Genomic DNA, 16,156 nt, shown 5'->3' with positions numbered 1-16,156 from the left:
AAATAGTTGTATGTATGTATGTATGTAACGTCCGGTCAGTATACTAAAGCCTCTAGTATCTACAGGCACCTTATGTCACACATATGCTCTTGACTCAAGGTGTAGGGCAAAAAGGTGATATATGGATGCACACACTTCAAAACTGAAAAGCTCTAGGAGGAATAGAATGTCCTTAGGCACCAGGAGGAACATGTGCATCCAGAAGGAGAAAAGACAGAGAGAGAAGATCCCCTCGGCCAGGAGGGCAAGGAGAACAGGCTAAAAGAAAGGGAGCATTAGTGGGAGAGTGAATACTGCAACAGTGAAGAGAAGGATATCTACTGTTATGGTAAGGTTTTACACAACTGTACTATGTCCTTCCATATCACTGTTGCAGTATTCCTAATGTAAGGAAGACTACAAAAGCTCAAAAGGAAACTTGGGAGGAGGAAGGTACTGAAGTATGCTCAAGAAACCCAAGTAGGATAGCCCTGGAAATAACACCCAACTTATAATGCTTAGTGAAGGTATGGACAGAAGACCAAGTAGCAGCTTCAAGGATGGAATTCATATCCATCCAGCCCCTTGAAAAAACATCACAGAAGGCAACAGTTCTGGTAGAGTAAGCCTTTACTGAAGAGGAAAGACATTTGCCATGAAATGAATAACAAAAAAGAAATGGCTTCAGATATCCAAGAAGTGTTGGTCTGCTTAGAAACAGCTAAACCCAAAGATCTGGGATGAAAACAAACAAAAAGTTGCTCAGATTTATGAATAACTTTAGTTTTGTCCAAATAATATCTGAACAGTCTGTGCAAGTCCAAGGTGTGAAGAACCTTCTCACTGGCAGACTGCAGAGAAGGGGAAAAAGGAAGGTAGATGAACAGATTGATTAAGGGACAACTCATTGATCACAATGGGAATAAAAGAAGGAGTAATATGAACAGACATCCTGTTCCTGTGAAAAACTGAGAAAGGAAGAAAACAGCCATGAAGGCATGAAGATCAGAAACCCTCTTGGCTGTAGTTAGATCCAAAAGAAGAACAGGCTTCCGAGTACAATGCTGTAAGGAAGCTGAAGCAGCAGGCTCAAAAGCAGGCTGACTCAATTTTTCAAGAACAAAACTGAGGCCCAGGAAAGTGGAATAGGCTTCCTGGGAGGCCTAAAATGAAGGACGCCTTTAAGAAACTGTTTGACGTTAAATTTGGAGGCCACAGAAGGATTCAAGGACAGACAAGCACAGAAACTGCTGACAGATGAGCTTTAAATGAAGAGTATGCCAACCCAGCATGGAGCAGATCACACAAATAAGAGAGGATCCTGATGGTGAGAAAGGCACCAGCTAAAAAATCTCTTCAATTTGGATAAATATGATTTCCTGGTAGTGGGCTTCCTGGCCTCCTGCAGGACCCGAAGCACATCCTCAGAAAAAAAGTGCTTAAAAGGGAACCAAACCATATCACCCACAGCATCAGATGAAGAGTGGACAAGTGATGATGGATAATAGATCCCTTGTCTTGTGTGAGAAGGTCTACCTGGTAAGGTAAGTTATAGTGATTGCCCCTGGCTAAGTGAGAGATAAAAGGGAATCAGTGCTGTCTGGGCCAAAAGGAATCCCCAACAAGATTTTGGGAGAGTCCTGACTGATCTTGTGCAAGACTCTCTGAAGCAGAATAATGGGAAAATTAAAAGTTTACTTAAGCAGAGGGCATATTAAGGTAAAAATAGCATATATTAGCTAAATAGCATATTAAAATAAAAACAGTAGTCCCATGACAGGCAACATCCAACACTGATAAAAAAAAAAATTATTGGGTTTCTTAAAAGCGAGATACTGTTTTAGTCAAAAATAGAAAATAAATAATATTTTCATAAAAGGGCAACAATTTCTGTATGGAGGCGTTCCCCTATGGGACTTGTATGATAAAACCAAGCTCTTAGCTTACTGAAGCTGAAACAATCTTCATTCTGACTGCTAATTACCCTTCTTGAGGCTGGCCAATCAGATACCTCTCAACCTCTTAGAGGAAGAAATCTGGACAAAGCCATCAATAAAAGTTAAACAAAGGCCCAAAAATAGGGAAAATTTTTAAATATTGCTCTTACAAACTTAGAAAGTTTATACAATAATAGGTTTTGCATTAACACAAATTTTCTGAAGGATATGAACTCTGAAACTCAAACGTCTGTCATTATTTTTTAACTTCAGTCGTTAATGATTTACCACTAATTTGCTCGAAAAACAGTTTTATGAAAAATGGACCAAAAAATACGAGGCCAAAATCTGGACATTCTGTGAAAATCTGTACAGTTGAGAGGTAGTTAAAGTGAAGCTGTGTGTTTGTGTGGTGGGGGGGTGGCATGAGCTTTGTGAGGTTGACCTATTGCTTGTTTCCTAGCTAAGGAAACAACCCATTTAGTCTAAAGGCTACTGCAGCAGTAGGAATGATGAACATATCTATCTATCTATCTACACACACACACACACACACACACACACACACACACACACACACACACACACACACACACACACACACACACACACACACACACACACACAAATTACCAACTTGTTAAAGCACAATGGAAACAGAAATATGTAAAACATGAGCTTATTTAATAGATATAATTAAAAAAATAGCCCACTTGGTTTTCCACAGTTAATTGTTAAAGTATTTACACTATTTATATACAAGCTTATAGTTGCTTATATGCAAAGTCCACAGTCCTTAGAGGTAACTCCACTAGATGCACTTCCCAAAGGCTCTCTCTCTCACAGCCCTTCTAAAATGAAGATGTTTATTGTAGCTTACAGCTACAGGCCTCACCTAGGTCTTCATTCCAGCTCTACAAAAACTCTTCACCAGATCTTACTTAGGGCTACAATCATAACAGGCCTGGACTGGGTCATCCAACACCAGGAGCCCTGATATTTATCAAAACTCATTCTCAAATGCTTAACCTGGATGTTTTTTTCTCAGTCAGTAAAATAGAGAATGGCACAAAAAGTTTTCTTGTCTCTTTTATTTGCTTTTGTTGTTTAAGCTCTAGACAGTTAAATAAAACTTAATATAGCAGAATTTAAAATAACCGAATTTTGGAAGTACATTTATCATTTATTTGCTGATTATGTACTGCTTGCCAATAGGTAACACTGATTCTTCACTTATATATATATATATATATATATATATATATATATATATATATATATATATATACAAAATCATAAAATATTTTAAATTGATAATGGATCTAAAGTTCATTCAGAGTAAAACTAAGACCTTGTTAATAAAGTGTTACGTTATCTGATGGAAACAAATAGTGACTTTAATTGGTATAATATAGAGATTAAATATTTATTTGTTACTCTTACATGCTATTGTAAAGAAATACATCAAGTACCCCATGATGATCCTCCCAGTTCAGGAGCCAATGGCATGTCCCATCTCCTCTCTCTAAGCATAAAACCATTGGTTCTAGACTTGGAAATAGGATGCAGGACCTAGACAAACCATCAGCCTTCATATCAGCCAGTCCAGGTGTATGGGTGACAGTATATGGACTGACTGAACTAATTAATGCCCACCTGCATAACTTTGCATTGCCATCCTCATGTTTAATCATCCATTGTATTGGGGCACAATTTATCATTAGGTTAATATGTCTAAGTTAAAGCGAATACTTTAAAGTACAGACAGGTCATTTCACAGCCAATCATTTGCTGTTGATAGTCGAATATTTTTTTCAGCACTGCTTAACTTTTAGCTGATGTAGCACAAAGGGTGTGCCCCTCCTTGAATCTCATGAGACAACACTCCTCTCAAATCTACTTCTGATGATCAGTATATAGAACAAATTCCTTAGTATAATTTGGGGTCACTGGTTAACAATGCAATTGTTTTTTCAGTTCACTTAATGTTGTTTCTACTTCGAGTCCATTGTACCTGCATTAGAACTGTCAAAAGAAAGACAATAACTTCAACATAACATATACATTTTTGTAGTACCCTGCTAGTCCAAGAAAAACATTTAATTGCCTTTTAGTGCAGGGTACAGGACAGTTCTTATAGCCTCTATTTTGTAGCTGCGGTTTTACCATCCCTCATCCTCTGAAATATCTGAAATATTTGGTTTCCACCATGCTCAAAGCAGGTTTTTTAGACTTCATGTTTAATCTTGCCTGTATTACAGATTTTAATACAGCCTGTACTTTTGGTGATTCAGACTCCCAATCCTCTGAATGGATGACCATGTCATCTAGATCAGTGGCAGCATATCATGAATGGAGCTTCAGTATTTTATCCATTTGTCTCTGAAAGGTAACAGGAGATCCATGTAAGCCATATGTTAACCCTGTGTAATGAAATAAACCATTAGGGATTGCAAAAGCCATTTTTCTTCAGCAGAGAGGGAAACCTACGTCTACCAAAACTCATTTTCAAGTGTAATATTGTTAAGTATCTTGCTTTTTCTAAGTTCACCATCAGCTCATCAATTCTGGGGCATGGGATAGCAATCAAACTTTGAAATGTTATTTGGCTTTTTCAATTACAGAATTTGATACTTTCATCAGGTCACCAGTGGTGTTGGACTTCTCCTTGTAATCTGCTTCTCTTCTTTTAGTCCTAATTTCAGTATCTTTTCAACAACTTATTTTACTACTTGCTTCTGTAACTGTGGTACTTCGTATGGCTGCAAACTAATGTTTACTGTGGATGTTGACTCCATGTTATATTTCTGTCAGTATAATTCCCAGGTAGTTCCATGAGAATACACCTGTATTTTTATTAGAAATTCTCTATTTCTTGTTTTTGTACTTTTGACAATGATTCTTCTACCAGCACTTCAATCAGAGATTCTCTAGACTCTCTTGTATAAATTTCAGCTTGAGGTTGCAAGCTAACCACAGGACTTTCTACTTCTTTCTGTGGCTTTAATACATTAATGTGATAGATTTGTTCGATCTTTCCCTCTTCTGCTGTCTAATGTGCTCTCTGTGGAGGGTAATAAAACTAATATCTGATTTCCTGGGTTATATTCTGTAAGTCAGGCATTGTTGTTATACACCAAAAGCAAAAATGACAACAGAATAACATCACGCTGAGCATTAATGTAAAAATACAACAAAACCTCAATAATGCACTGTGGAACAGAAACCAGTTATTATGGTAAACATAAAATGAAACTTTAAGAGCTTACCTTTCAGCAACTAAGATACACAGTCTTACTTGCTGAAAGTAAGGTGCTTAAAAAGGCTTGATTTTATTTTTGCCTTAATAAAAGTAGTGATTTCTGATTCACAGTAAATATGTTTTTTGACACATTCAAATTATAGACTTTGTGGCATCTCTTGGGCTTTCTGCATGTGATTTTTTACAATGGATGTAACCTGTAAACTATGGTGATGTTCTATCATACTTTTTAAATGGTGCCTTTTATTCTTCCCCCAAGTCTCTAGCAATATGAAACAGATCTTTGGGATGCTGCCATACAAGTGTTCAAATGGGCCAAACCCATTTGAAGCTTGTGGTGTTCCCTCTTATTGTGAACAGTAAGTGGGGTAACACTTGATCCCAGTTCTTAGTCTCTTCTTTAAATAACTTTTCTTAATGAGTTTCAGGGTCTTATGGAATCTCTCTGCTAAGCCATCAGTTTATGGATGATACAATGACATTTTTAGCTGTTAAACTTAAAGCAACGGCACAGCTGACATAATATAGTTGAGTTAAAGTGTATGCCTTGTTCGATAAGTATCTCTACAGGGATACCTACTTAGGACAATAACAGTATAATTTCCCTGTCAACAGCCTTAGCACTGGTCTTAGCACTGGCCTTGTGCAATGGAAATTTCATAGCAGAGTTCATTATTAGCAGCATACACTGATACCCATTGCCACATTTTGTAAGTGGCCCCACAATTCTTAGCAACATGTTTAAATTGCACTTCTATAATAGGCACTGGAATCAACTGACTCAAGGACATAGAACAGTTTTCTGACATTGTGGACAAGAATCACAGAAATGTTATGTTCTATTTCTTTCATTTTACATTGCCAATAATATCTGACTAAAACTTTTACTTTAGGCTTGTCTATCACCAGGTACCCTTAGGATCATAAGATCATAGAGGTTACTAGGCTACTGGCCCTGAGGCTTTACAAGCCTAGCCAAGAATTCAGCCCATGTTCCAACAAGTCAGCACCAGATGCCACTGTCCAGCAGGGAGACAGGTGGAATCCCAGGGGTGTATTTTCTGTTCCCCATCCAGTTATCCAGGTTGCTCTTAAAAAGGGTTAATGAGGTACTCTGCTTGACGTGGAGAGGGAGTCTATTCCACAAAAGTCGGAGTATCTGGAACACAAATATTTCCCACGAACAAGTCACTCATGCGGGTTACTCGAGTGGGGCTTGAATTGCAAATATGCAGCAGTCCCATCAAGGCGGGGTCTGACATTGCTTTGTATGCCAGAGGTCACCACTGAGGAGTCTGTAGGAGACTGAGTAGAGGGACATGGCCTTTGGCCTATCTGTGTAGGGTAGATGTTTGAGGCCCTGGATTCTCCTGATGAGGAACCTCTGCGGTCTCTTCAGCTGCTGCATGTAGTTTGTGAGGTACATGCTGAAAGGGGCACTGTACTCAATAATGGGTCTTATAAGGGAAGAACACAGGGATGTTATGACCACCTTGTTATCTGTTTCTGCTTGAATGTGCTGAGCGTTTTGGTGCTTTACTGATTAATTGCCAGCTGTGTTTACAGTGATATATCTTTTAATGTACTCACGCATCTTTACTATGCTATGATATTTCCAGCTGTGTTTACAGTGATATATCTTTTAATGTACTCAGCCAACTTTACTATGCTATGGTATTGGTTATATGTGCCACTTTTTTTTATAAAATAAAATAAGATGAACAGAGCTGCATCCAGATGTGTCAGTAATGCACTGCAGAAAGCACACTTGCCTTTGCTGCAGATGGCTGTGGATTCTATTCCCAGCCCAAGTAGATTGACTTCTGAAAATGCAATGTGGCATGGGGGGGGGGGGGTGCTCCTCAGAGAGTCATTCTTCAGATGAGATGTTAAATCGAGGCCCAATCAACTTGAGAATGTGACTGAATTAGATCCAATTTTGAATCTAGGTTATGAAAAAACTTGACAATCTAGTACTGCCAGAAATTGTCTATCTGGGCAAGGTCTTTAATTCTGTTCCACAGAAGTGGCTGCTAAGAAATCTACATATAGGGAGAATGAAACTCAGGAACTGGAATACAGCACACTGAAGGGTAGGACAGAGAAGTTTGTAATAACAAGGACGTTGTAGGAATAAAAGAGGAAAAGCCGACCAACTGGGCAGAAAGATAGCAACTGAGCTTCAGTGTAACCAAATGTAAAGTTATGCATTTTGGCCATTACAACCGTGGTGTGAACAGCCAGCAGGGCAAGTAGACTAATGCTGAGAAAATAGGAAAAGGACCTAGTTGTGTTTCATTAAGCAGGACTGGACGACTAGGAACACGGTAAGAGGGCGGTAGCAGCAGCAAACAGAATGATGGAGGAGGACCATTAGAGGAATAATCCCGAGAAGCAAAGAAGTAATACTTCTGCTATAATGGGGCATAGTTAGGCCACACCATGGTTAAAGCATGCAGTTCTTTATTACAGGGAAAGGGATATCTGGCTGCTGGAAGAAGACCAGAGAATAGACACCAGCAGGGTGTGTTCAGCAGAGAGAAAAGTGTATGATTGTAGAAAAAAGGAGCTGATGCTCTTCTCATTACGGACCAGAAGGGACAGGGAATACATGATAACAGTGCATAATACTGTGTTAGGGAGATAGAAAGGGATGACAATGAACATGAAGATTAGAAACTTATAGTACAGGTAGCAGACCTCATTATCTTGATAGCTGTATACGTACTGTCTTATGTAATGTGTTCTAATGACTGTTACTACATACATTACTTCTCACATAAATATTCAAGTTGCTAAATCTTTTCTTGTTTAACTCTTATCTTTAGTTTTAAACTTTTAACTGACTCTTCCACAGATGCAGTATATGTTGACATATCACAATACCTACTTTGGATAAGTACACTGCTGGATTTAACATACTTGTCCAACTTTATGGTAGGACTGTTTCTGAGTCATGCATATTTTATGGAGCTGTGTAATTAGCAACAAGTCCAACTGGTAGTTTATGGAGAAGAGACAGGAATAAACAAACAATATAGGTGCCATTTGTGCTTAGAATTCTTTTTTTAACCACAAAAGCAGAATTGAGAAAAGTGCAAGTCAATCAGTCTCACACACTGGGTTGAACTGTTTTATAAAATATAAATGCCAAGCTTGCTAATTAGACAATACAAGTCTATGAAATACACTATGAGAGAAAGGGCAGCTTAGTATAAAAAGAACTCAATGGGCAAGAAGAATTAATCAGCCATAAAAAATAATGCAGTTACTAACAACAGATACAAGCCTGTGCTACTGATGTAGAAGGATTAAGCCCTGACCATGGCTCATGTGACCAGAGTTTGATTAGTGTGTTGATGGCACAGGCAACTAGGGATGGGTGAGCCCATCACAGGGGAATGGTGGGCAGAACAGGACACATGTATGCTAAATCTCTCTGAAGAGGTATGGACAGTGCAGTGCATGTCTTGATGGTGGGCTTTCACTTTTTAAGCCACCTTTTTAAGCCACCTCTTGAAAGCAGACTTCATTAGAGGGTCTGTGGAAGCAAACAGTCACATGTTTATTGGGACCACACACACAACTCTCCAATCAGGGGTGGGGTTGGGGGGGGCAAAGAAGCATCCACAATTGCCAAGATGCCAGTGAGGGCACAAACAACCCTCATGACTGGATAAATAATGGTTTCCCCATATGGTTCTAATCCCTGAATGGTACTGCATATTCCCCTCATGGGGGAAGGAAAAGGCATAGCCTGACTGGTGATTGCTTGATGTTTGGCAGGCAAAGGGGAAAAAGGATAAAGAAAAAAAAACCAAACAAGCAAGCAAGCAGACTACAAATGCAAATAAGGATACCCTCTATTTAAGTTGCTAAACTTGATAAAAAATAGATGCAGTGTACTACTAATCTTACTAAAATACAAGTACACAGGAACCATAAGATGCCTAGCCATACACACCTTTAAGCAGGCACATTAAACAGCGACCCCTAACCAGGAAAAGCCGAAAGACCCAACATTTAAGCACTTAATGGTCTCCCAAATCAAGTAGGGCTGTACATAACCCTGGTGTAAATACAGTGTAGCATCCTGCAGTTGCATTACATGTTTTACAACAAGAAATTGGAAAACACACTCTAATGTATGCAGATTATTTTGATACTGACACAAAATCTAGAAAGAAGTACAAGTATTGAGAAGATTCCAGTATATACAACTACGTGAACAATATACTGCAGAAAGCAATGCAGCAGGAAAAAAATATATAATAATGCTGTTTTTGATCCTATCCCATAGATACTCTATAGGTATAAATTATTTAAGAAAATAGTCTAGAAAAAAAAAATAAAAGAACTGCAAATCAAACAAAATTTAGGGAAACGTCATCAAAATGATTCAAGGCACATGCTCTGAATAGCGTCAAAACAAAGCCTGACTGCAGGGCTCCTACCTGCCAATAAACTACCCTTGATCAGTTACAAGAGGGACAGTATTCTTGCAGACAGTATGCGCATAAAGAGGAATGACTTAAAAGAAAAGAAAAAAAGTACCATACAGGTCACAGCAGCAGTCTCAATGGACCCCTCAGGGATGTCGGCTACTCTCAGCCTTGTCATCCTCTGTGCAGCTTTCCATGCTGCACAGAAAATGTCGATAAGAATATGTTTGAGGATGTCCCTGGTGGACATTTTTTTCATTCTTTCTGCATTGACAGGACACCGAATCAATATTTAGTTCCCACTAACAAGCTGCTCGAGGTCTCAGTAGAAAATATTGTAAAGAATGTGGGAAGACACTGTAATAAACAGCTGTCCAGCTGTGAGGAAAACATGATTTGACTGAAAACAAGTCCATGTCAAAGGTTACAGAAAGAACACTGCCTCACGTGGGATGAATGAGAGCTAACTTTAAAAATGGGTAACATGATCTATGCAATCCTTACTTTCTCAAAGATGCATTACCAGCTATCTTAACATACATATGTCAAAGTAAACAAACAACAATAACACATTAATTTAACAGCTACTGACATATTATTTTGGTTTTGGCTATGCAAGGAGTTTACATTTACAGTATTCTAAAAATGTTACATGGCTTTGACTTTTCAGTTAATTACTTTGGACACATTGTAGTCCAGAGTTGCCATTTGTTCGTACTTTTAAAACTGAAATACTGCACCTGAAATTCGTCATCTCTGGCAGAATACTATGTCTGTTTTATTTAATAATGTATCTTGAATGCTGATACTAGCTGGATCAGTATCTCTTCCTCAGGCTATGTCAGCTTTACTGCTCAGTATGCAACAAATGCCTCATACACAGTTAAAATACTTTATATTTTAATACTTGCGCATACATGTGTGTGCCTTGCCACTCCCTGAATTTAACAAAGCAAGCATTTCAAGAACTATAAAGACTGTAAAATTAAATAAAAAATACATTGCAGAACCCAAAGACTTGGTAAATTCTGGGACACACACTCCACATAATCAGCATTTCTAACATATGAAACAAACACTATAAAAGAAATAAAAACAAAACATATATACTTCATACTACCTGCCCTTCAAGAAGTTTCTGTATTTTCTTCTGCCATTCCTGGTCATTTCTTCTAGTTGCGTCTCCTGATTCTAAATTCTAAGTAAGAAAACAGACAGTACACTGAAACACAGTGGTACATCTTAAAGGATGGCAAGTGCAAATAATGTAAAATAAGCTTGACATAGTGTTGTGAATTCAATCAACAGCTGCTCACTTAACATTTATAATAGACTACAACAACGTCTTTTTTTGTCTTACTGAAATCAACTCAGCTGGAAGTTTCTATCCAATACGTGCTGGCTATTACCTTGTGAAATAGACTTCTATCACACATTCTATATAATGATATGGCAGTGAAAACTGAAGTCATCCACCTGATTCTGCAAGGCTACGGGTTACAAAATATCTGTACCCAAATGTATGACGGGCTCTCTTTTTAGCATGAATTAAAATTGGCTCAGTTTATTTCAAGTGGAACAGACTGCAAACATAAACTTAAGTTAGTGTTCCTGCATCTCAAAACTAAGCAACATTAGAGGAGAAACAAAGTGCAGTTGTGACAAAGATTCTGTAATCTCCAGTCATGTCTTTTTGTGTGTGTGAGCTAATTATTTGACCAATCTGCTGTGGTTCCTTTCTTTTGTGAGTTTGTACACTTTGGTGTTCCCCTTTGAATTGTGTTTTTTATGAGTTAAATAAAGCCAATACTGAAAACAAAAATGTATAAAAATGAATAAAAGTGCTTATAATTACAAATCTCTGCAAACTCACTCTCAGATACATCCCAATGATCAAATTAGCAAAATAACACACACAAGGTTAAAAAAGATAGCAAGTAAAAAAAAATATTATAAAACATAACAATATGAAATATATATGGAATGCACAAATATAAGGGGGAGACAAAAAGAAACTATGAATAAGAACAAGAAGTAAAATATATTGGCAAAACAGAACCAGAGAGTTATAAGTATGAAGCTAATGTAAATGTTAAGGAAAGTAAGAAAGGATATTGTAAGATACAAATACTTGTGTTAAGTGTCGGCTGTAATGGTGACAGACTACAGCAAAAATGCTGGGGGGGGATGGGAAAGTGGGAAGACAGAGAGAGAAATATGATGTTCTGATGAAGGCCTTTGTTCTGGTCGAAAGCGCTTAACCAGTGGTATTAAACTTTTCACAAAGGGAATTTTCAGTGTCTCCACCTGTCTTTTTGTGTTTTTTGCAGTTTTTTTGTTCAATTACACAATTTGTTAGTTTTTGGATTTTTTACTACATTCATGTTAGCTTGAAAAAAATGTACAGATAAGAAACCAACTGACAGAACTGTCCATTAAAAAGACAAAGCCAACAAGGCTTATGGACAGAGGAAAATAGAAACCAATCTGCTAAGGAAACAGTGTTAGGAATCTTAAGCAAGCAAGAAATAAATGAGGTGCAGCCCAACAAATATAAATGCTATGAAATCTATAAAGAGCAGAGAAGTAACAGAGAGAGAATAAACAGTGAGATGACCCAACTAAAGTTTTCAGAACAGACACCATGCAATATAGGTTCATAGGCAATCACTGGGTTATTGATCTAAGAGGATATTTAAAAGCTCAGCCACACATTCCTACTTAGCCCTTATAATTTAAGTATGAATAACCCAAAGATGAGTGAAACATAAATTGATTGTACACATACCAGTCAGTGCAGTAAATAAGAAAATGTGTTACACTTTTTCACTAGTAATATGCCTGCCTAGTCTTTTCCCTTGGACACCTGCTAAATGATGGTCTGGCATCTGTCAAAAAACTTCTTCCTCTTCTTTACATGGGCATTTGTTCTTAAAGATTTGCTGCAACAGTAACCTGCTTTATTCTTGTTTTCTTTTATGATTTTAAAAGTTGGAATTTTTCACAGTGTGAAAAATGATAAAATACCAAGAGAAAGCACAGGAAAGAAATACTGTATCCTGTGTAATGTTCTCATAGATTATGTAAGACAGGAGTGTTGAGGTAAGAAAATGCTACCATCTGTGCTCAATTATATAAATGTAAATCCATGTATCTAATATATGTAGAGCACATATTAAACAGCTTTATAATGACATCCAAACACTTGCTCTTTGTGTTGTTTCTCTAGCATATGTCTTGTCAGTATGTCAGTACCTGTATACGATCTTTTAAATGGCCAGTATACTAAAATGCTGTTTCTGCCTACCAGCACAGCAGACTTGGAATCATCCAGCAAAAGCATAATTTGCCATACCTTAACAATGGAAAGGTTAAGTAGGGCTGCAGACATCTGGAATGCTGGCATATGTCATCTGGGGCATGGTGCTTGCCGCTGTATATGGTAAAATGCAATCTTGGCTTTTGGCATCTCTTATCCAGCCCACACTTCTGCCATTAATGTCACCCCAAAGAAGGGTATGGTGTTCACACTGCTGGACCTTGGTGGAGGGGTGGGGGTACAGGGATCACTCCTCTACAAACCATCAGTTGCCAAGGAGGAAGGAGTATGCTTCTCTGCCCCTTGGCAGTCATTACCATTTTGTGGACAAGATGCTTCTTTTTAAGCCCAACTTTTGGACTTCAAGGAGGGAACACTAAAACCAAGATTGTGCAGTTGCCTTGTGGCACTGCTAGTCCCATAGGTGGACATGGACTAATCATGCCTTTGTCACTTTAGAATATAGTAGTCTGTGCTGCTTAAGAATGGGAATTATTTGAAGGTTGCAATTAAATAGTACAGGAAGTGCCTAAAACTTCAAAAGCCAGTATCTTAGTATTTGCTTTCTGTCTTAAATTGTATTACTCACTAAGAATCAGCAAGTACACCACATGTCCTAATATTGCTTACTAGATCATGGTATTTTAGCTGGAAGGACATTTTATTTTTTTTAATTTGTTTTCTGCTGTGTAGTACTCCTCTGTATTATGGTGAAAGTAATTACGACCCACAGTGTACTGCTACACCCCTGGTTGCTATTCATAAACATGATAAGCAATTGAGTAGAGCATGGTATGCATGCAATATCTGTCTATCTTACCTGTACAATTCATAAAGCACCATTAGGCTCCTTGGTATATCACAGTGTAGGGAAATAAGCAACTGCATATGTGCAGGAGGAGGTGGCATGCAAGCAGGGATTCACAGCACTGTCCATGATTCACAAGTGAAGTGCAGACAACACTGTGCAGAAGGGAAGGCAAACTATGGAAGTGCAGTGGTGAACAACTCTCTGAAAACACAGCAATGCAGGACTGGCCACCAAGGATTGGATGAACCCAAGTAATCCTGGAGTAGTCATCTAAACATTTACAAAGAATGATGCAGGACACAGATGTACTTATAAATAACATAACAGCTCATGTTTTTGTATAAGAAGAATAAAACTAATACAACCACCACAGCTGATAGCATCCAAGTACTTTAATAAAAACAAAGATGAACGCTTTCGCATTTCACCAAATGCTTCTTCATATCATACAGTTACAAAAAACATACATTTAAAAGGCTAAACAGCCAATCACATTTAGATATTAGAACACATGCTTAATTATCACTCTAAGCTAATGTATGCCCTTTCAGGGCTGGTCTTAAGGAAATACATCCACTAGACCTGGGTGTCTAGCAGCCTGTAGTCTCAAAATCCACTGTAGTTCAGCTTGTTCAGTGATGTTAACTAAATCACCTTCCCCCACGCCAATCATTTGTATAATATGAAGCACTCTAAAAGAAAAAAATATGATCCGTGTTTTCCTTAACATGTTTTGCTAAGGAATTCTTCTCATTGCCTACCCTAATGTCATAAAGATGGCTAAAGATCCTATCCTTAAACTTTAGGTTCGTGTGAAGTTACAATGTACAAAAAGAAAGAAATTAGAGATTTTAATGATTTTTCTTCCGGTCACATTTTTGTTTTGCCCAGAGTAAGAAGGGGTGTCCCTGATACCTCTTAAAATGGGGAACAGAGCTCTAGTGTATTGGCTGCAGAGAATAATTCAGATAAAATTGGTGATATGAGTCAACAGCAGAATGCCAACATTGAGGAAGGCGGTCAGCCATCTTTAACGCAACCTTTGGCTGCCTCTAGTACCATGGACTATCAACTGACTGGGGCTAAACCCAGAACGTGTGCATGTTCACAATTATTGTGTATACTGTTTTCTTTCTTGACACTATTATGTATAACTATCCACCTATGTACTTTATTGTTATTTTGTGGAGCTTTTCTCCCCGGGCCTCCACTGAAAAAGGACCAGTTTCCAGTGGACTTTCCCAGTTAAGAAATGTAAAATAAAAAAATATAATAAATAATAACAGTATGTTATAGTATGTACAGTAATCACTGTTCAATGCAATGCAAGGGAGAGTAACAAAAGTGCTACAGATTCAAAATTTAAAGTCTAGGTACATAATATTCTAGGAAAATACACAGCGGATATGCTTTAGAGTGTATACTTGCAGTGCTCTCATGGAAGGTGTGAGCTTACCTTAGAAAAAGGTATCTTATCTTAGAGAAAGATAAAAGCTCGAGGAGTCACAATGGTCTGCTCATGGGATGGAGAATAACTTCAAGAACACACTGGCAATACATTTTTTTATGTTATTTTTTCCACTATTTATTGACTGTAATGAGAAATTCTGAAAGCAAAAGAATCAAGGAGCAAAATCACTGACACCCTTGAAACTGAAGAAGATGGGTGGCATTTATTTATTTAATGACAACTGATTACCAGGACAGCCCGATTGGGTAGATGCTCATTTTTAGTGGAGCCCACGGCGAAAACCTCCAAAGTATTACAAAAAACACTTTAAGAATAATAATTTTACAATCTTCACAAATAATACAAAACATTTTCTTCTTCTGGCTTTTCCTGGTTCAGGGTCGCCACAGCGGATCACCTGTCCGCTCATGATTGGCAGTGGAGTTTTACAGTGTCGAGTTGCTAGCCCGGCGCCCAATCTTCCCACAGAAGGCACACACATGCACGCACTCACACCGAGGGCCAATTTAGAGTGTCCAATCCACCTACGTCTTTGGGATGTGGGAGGAAACCGGAGCACCCGGAGGAAACCCATGCAACCACAGCAAGGACATGCAGACTCTGCACAGAAGGCACCCCAGCCAAGGATCGAACCGGAGAACCTCTTGCTGTGAGGTGGCAACGCTAACCGCTGCACCACCGTGGCCGCCCAAATAATACAAAACATCTACAGTTTAATAATTATAGAAAATTTAGACATAATTTGAAAACACTTGTTAAGAATAGATACAACTTCTATTACAATGATTTAATATTTAGAGAATTAATTTATCCAGTTTAGAAAAAAATTAACAGTAAATTAGCATAATACACACAAGAATTGAAGTAAGAGAAAAAAAACAGGGTTATGGTACATTCAGATATAGAGTCAGGGAAGAGACACTGATCAAATTAAG

At 38.0% G+C, this 16,156-nt stretch overlaps 1 protein-coding gene across 1 annotated transcript in view; it reads right to left on the bottom strand.

Moving 5' to 3' along the window:
* CNTLN (centlein) overlaps nt 1-16,156 on the bottom strand; it is a 3,122,808-nt gene that overhangs the window by 248,651 nt on the left and 2,858,001 nt on the right. Inside the window, exon 25 of the mRNA XM_044061293.1 lies at nt 10,741-10,818. Coding sequence (XP_043917228.1) covers nt 10,741-10,818 — 78 coding nt within the window. The remainder of the gene's footprint in view (nt 1-10,740; nt 10,819-16,156) is intronic.

Source organism: Protopterus annectens, chromosome 2.part0 (assembly GCF_019279795.1).
Source record: "Protopterus annectens isolate FY-2018-M chromosome 2.part0, PAN1.0, whole genome shotgun sequence".
Classification (NCBI taxonomy): Eukaryota; Metazoa; Chordata; order Ceratodontiformes; family Protopteridae; genus Protopterus; species Protopterus annectens.
The sequence above is the reverse complement of the archived record's forward strand: the minus strand, read 5'-3'. Positions and strand labels throughout refer to the sequence as shown.